The sequence below is a fragment of the Mus pahari genome, chromosome 6 (assembly GCF_900095145.1).
Source record: "Mus pahari chromosome 6, PAHARI_EIJ_v1.1, whole genome shotgun sequence".
Taxonomy (NCBI): Eukaryota; Metazoa; Chordata; class Mammalia; order Rodentia; family Muridae; genus Mus; species Mus pahari.
In genome coordinates this window covers 57,486,019-57,490,832 of record NC_034595.1, presented here as the reverse complement: position 1 = coordinate 57,490,832, position 4,814 = coordinate 57,486,019, and the positions used below count along the sequence as shown (strand labels likewise).

Here is a 4,814-nt window from a genome sequence, read left to right as displayed (position 1 = left end):
TGGGGTGCTGCTGGGGAAGCACGGTTGCAAGGCGTGTGCTCAGGCTGTGGGGTGCTGCTGGGGAAGCACGGTTGCAAGGCGTGTGCTCAGGATGTGGGGTGCTGCTGGGGAAGCACGGCCCTAGCTTTCAACCATTCTCATCTCACACCCAGAAACTCAGCTCAAGGGGAAGTGACCTGGATCTCTCTGCCACCTTTCAGCCCTCCTAACAGAAGTGTCCACATGGAATAGGAACGGCGTATGGTAGCACAGCCGGCCCTCCATCCAGGGAGGACGGAGTTAAGGCCTACGCATGAACCATCACAAGGAGAAGTACAGTTTCTCCTAACATGCTCTCGCCTTCCATGAGAAGCCATTTCTGGAGAAACCACCCAGGACAGAAGTGGAGGGAACTCTAGTGTTACAGTGAACACCAAGCCTGGGGCAGGTGTGGTTGGCCCCCTAGACAACATGCACGCCAGTCAGTAGTTCCATGACTCCCTCTTTGGTGAGGAAGACCACCTCACCAGTATTCTGAGACCAAACCTCAAAGTGTGCTGGGTCCTCCAAGGCCCTCTTGCCCGCAATGATCACAAAGGGGTAGCCAAGCTTGTTGGCATCTTTCAGTCTGTTTCCAATGGTCAGGTGGGTCCTGTCATCCAGCAGGACCTCCCCTCGGAGCTGAGGCACGGCCTCTGTGACGTCATCATATAACCGCTCCACAATCTCTGTGGCTGCTGCCTCCTTGCTGCCCTTCTTAGGGGGGATGACGCAGACTTGGTAAGGGGCCAGGAGGCGGGGCCAGCGGATGCAGTCTTCCATAGACAGAACTTCAATGGCCGCAGCCAGGATCCGAGTCACTCCCAGCCCGTAGCACCCCATTTCAGCCAGCAAAGATTCCCCGTGGGCATTGGTAAAGCGGGCATTGAAAATGGAAGAGTACTTGGTACCGAGGTAGAATGTGTGCCCCACCTCAATGCCTTTGGTTTCTGTCAGTGGACCCTGGCAGTCAGGGCAGATTTTTTGTGACAAGTCTAGTATCTCTGTGTTGGCTGAGAAGTGGCAGCTGGGGCAGACCACAAGGCGGTCCTCTCCAATGTCCACTGGTAGCTGGAACTCATGGGACATCGTGCCCCCGATGCTGCCCACATCTGCCCTGGCCTTCATCCATCGCAAGCCCAACCTGTTGAATAGCCTACAGTAAGCATCACACACCATGCCGTAGGTCTCCTGGGCAGCCTCAGAGGAGGAGTCAAAGGTGTACATGTCCTTCATATAGAACTCCCGGCCACGGAGAAGACCAAACCGGGGCCTGGGCTCATCCCGAAACTTCCTTGTAACCTGGTACAACAGCAAGGGGAGCTGCTTGTAGGAAAGTTTCTTCTGGGAGGCAACCAGGGCTGTGACCGCTTCCTCATGAGTGGGCCCCAAGCAGTACTCTTTGTCATGCCTGTCTCTCAGTCTCAGCAGCTCCCTGCCCATCAGGTCCCAGCGGCCAGTGGCCCGCCAGAGCTCAGCTGGGCTGAGGCTGGGCATGTTGATTTTCTGGCCGCCGATGGCCTGCATCTCCTGGTCTATCACCCGCACAAGCTTCTCCACGGCACGCACTGTGTAGGGCATGAGGTGGTAACAGCCAGGGCTGGCTGGAAGGATCAGGCCCACTTGCAGCATCAGTCGCTGGCTCTTACAGGTCAGGTCGCTACCTCTGCCCTCCAGAGAAAGCACCTGGTCTTCCCGAAGGTTCTGAGGCTGGAACATGCGGGATAATACCAAGCGCTGCCCTCTCCCTGGTGCACGATGGTAACACGTGTGGATGATGTATCTGGAGTGACGGAGGCTGCTGCTGCAGGCAGCCAAGGCAGACAGCGTTCTGCATCTTGTCAGCAGACCTTCCATGACGCCCTGGCACCTGGAGAAAAATGAGTCACGTGGGATGATGGTTAACTGGGTTCTCAGCATGGGATCCAAGATGTGGATCCTTCCATGTCTATTAGCCCAGCACATCACAGTACCACTTGAAGAAATCCATCTGGGTATAGTGGCAGATGCCTTTAATCCCAGCACTCCAGTACTTGGGAAGCAGAGACCGGCAGATCTCTTTGGGTTTGAGGCCAATCTGGTACATAGTGAGTGCCAGGACAGTAAGGGCTATATAGAGAGATCTTTTTTAAAAAAATGCGAAAACAGGAGCTGGAGGTATGGCTCAGTGGTTAAGAGCACTGACTGCTCTTCCGAAGGTTCTGGGTTCAAATCCCAGCAACCACATGGTGGCTCACAACCATCCATAATGAGATCTGATGCCCTCTTCTGGGGTGTCTGAAAACAGCTACAGTGTTCTTACATATAACAATAAATAAATCTTTAAAGAAAATACGAAAACAAACAAACAAAACAAAAAACAATAGCAGCAGCAACAACAACAGAACAATAGAATGTCATATTCTTCTAATTATGAAAATGTTAACAGCCTGTTGTGGAGATAGCATCCAGTTATGCATGCACAGGCTCTAGATAAGGCAGCCTGGGTTTAAAAGCAACCCCCACTGGTGACTTCCGGCAGCCTGGCACACCAGTGTCTACCCCTGTGTGCTAGAGTTTCATCATGAAATGATGTAACCACCAGATCTGCCTTGTACACTTACTGTGAGAATTTTTTTAAGGTAGAAAAAATTCTTACAGCAGTTTTTGGCACAGGCCATAAGCCTGGTGGATACTTGATATTGTTACTATTTTAGGACACTGGGGAGAGACCCTGAAACAAATCAATAGCAATCTCACAGGCAACAGCTGAGGGCAGGGTTTTTTTTTCAGTTCCTTGTCTTGATCCCTACTAAATCAATATTGCTAGGCGCTGAGGCACATCTGTAATCCCGGCACTTGGGAGCCAGAGGTAGGAGAATCAGCACAAATTCAAGGCCAGCTAGGTTTGCACATGAGTTCCAGAACATCGGAGGAAATGAAAATCTGCATCAATAAAAATTGTTTTAACTGTCCTTTTCACCACACATTCCTGGTCAGTCTGCATCTTCACTGTCCAAACTGTTGAATTTCTGACCTATATATTCCCCCGTCTTTGGAGTCACACTATTTGAAACTTAGTGAGTCAGAATCTCTTCAGACAATGGTGCCCATGCAGATCTGAGTATCACCCAGCAAAGCACGCTCTGGCCAAACCAGAAACCTGCCCTCATCTACTTTGCCCCACAGTACTGTTGCAGTCTTTTTTTTTTTTTTTAAGATTTATTTATTTATTATATGTAAGTACACTGTAGCTGTCTTCAGACACTCCAGAAGAGGGAGTCAGATCTTATTATGGATGGTTGTGAGCCACCATGTGGTTGCTGGGATTTGAACTCGGGACCTTCGGAAGAGCAGTCGGGTGCTCTTACCCACTGAGCCATCTCACCAGCCCACTGTTGCAGCCTTTAATCCTCTGGCCCTGCCTGCTCCGTCTGACCAGCCTGCACCTCAGTCCACGCTACCATCACAGCCTCTACTGGCCTTCTTGCATTCCTTACACTTTCAACTTAACACCGGCATTGGTAGTGACAGTTTCCTGCTGCCTTGCGAGTGTACCGCGGATCCCACCCGTGAGATGCCTTCCCCTTTCCCCCGCCTTCTCCCTGTTCCAGGTACACAGTACAGGAACACACACGATCCAGTCAGGAAAGCTGCACACAGAGCGCTTGCAATGCCCAGTGCCATAAAGGTTTGTGTATTATGATGCCCAATTCATAGGCTCTGAGATGAGTAAGTCCATTTGTGTAAGGTGACAGCAAAAGGCGCAGGGCCATTCTGGACTGCGGGAATTTGCCTCCAAATGCCACCCACGTCAGCGCACCATACAACAGCGATGAAACCTCAAACCCCTGCTCTAAACTGCCTTGGCCTTTACGAGGGGTGAGCGTACTGCGGTCACTTCATTCCTCTTTAGAACCCCTAAGGCGGCTGAGCCACCAGGTCATCCCCGGGACCGGTCCAAAACGGGTCCTTCTAGGAACTCTGTGTCTCTTAAGGGCCACGTAAGGATGACTAGGGCGGAAGTGTTGCCTCAAACACAGCGCGGGTGGAGATGGGGAAAGGTGAACTGCAACCGAGCACACAACTATCCAGTAGCCTGTGGCGACTGAGAGGATGCACGCGAGACAGCAGACCCAGATCGTGGGTGCGCGTGCCCAGAAACTGTCCCTAGATTCGCCGGGCCCTGCCCAGCCACCCTTCAATTGCAGCGGCCACCCTCGCTCACCAGCAGCAACTCAATACCCGAGCCGGGCGCTCTTCAGTCACGCGAAGCCAGTGCGCCTGCGCCGATTTGGCCGGAGCCTCGCCCCCTGTGTTTCTCACCAATCGGAAAGCCGTTCTCACGGGAGGAGGCGGGATGCCCTGGACCCACCCTCTGGAGAGAGCCCGGAGAGGTTTTCCGGAAAGCAAACCGAAGAGCCTCGCTCTCCCCGCCAAGATTCCGGAAGTGCCCTCTAGGAATTAGCAAGGTTCAACTCTATGATCAAACCTTACTTTTAAGGATTTGAGTCCTGTTTCTACCGCCCACTGCTAGGTCCGGGCTTACTCTTAGAGGAGAGCATGTTCATTGACAATACGCTGTTTCAAATCTACCCCATGATTGAACAAGCCACAGTTTAAGTGAGTTTAGGACTGTGAAACACTTGCATAAGGTCGCCTGTATTACAATAGCCAACGAAGTCTTTTTAAAATTTTTATGAAGCAGAGATGGGATTTTAATAAAGACATTTTAATATAGGCTTAAGCTCCAGACTTAAAAGCACCAGGGGAGCTCAGAAACTGGAGAGCAGGAATGTGGCTTCTCAAAGGCGAGT

At 51.8% G+C, this 4,814-nt stretch overlaps 1 protein-coding gene across 1 annotated transcript; it reads right to left on the bottom strand.

Moving 5' to 3' along the window:
• Nucleotides 1-6: 6 nt before the first annotated feature.
• On the bottom strand, nucleotides 7-4,263 carry Pars2 (prolyl-tRNA synthetase 2, mitochondrial). The gene is made up of 2 exons (XM_021200968.2): nucleotides 4,226-4,263; nucleotides 7-1,888 (listed from the first exon to the last, which is right to left on the bottom strand). The coding sequence occupies exon 2, from the start codon at nucleotides 1,873-1,875 to the stop codon at nucleotides 442-444; it is 1,434 nt and encodes a 477-aa protein (XP_021056627.2). The 5' UTR covers nucleotides 1,876-1,888; nucleotides 4,226-4,263; the 3' UTR covers nucleotides 7-441.
• Between the last annotated feature and the right edge of the window lie 551 nt (nucleotides 4,264-4,814).

Bases quoted from the DNA above. Each gene is read 5' to 3' on its own strand.
- Pars2 (XM_021200968.2), bottom strand. From the start codon at position 1,875: ATGGAAGGTCTGCTGACAAGATGCAGAACGCTGTCTGCCTTGGCTGCC.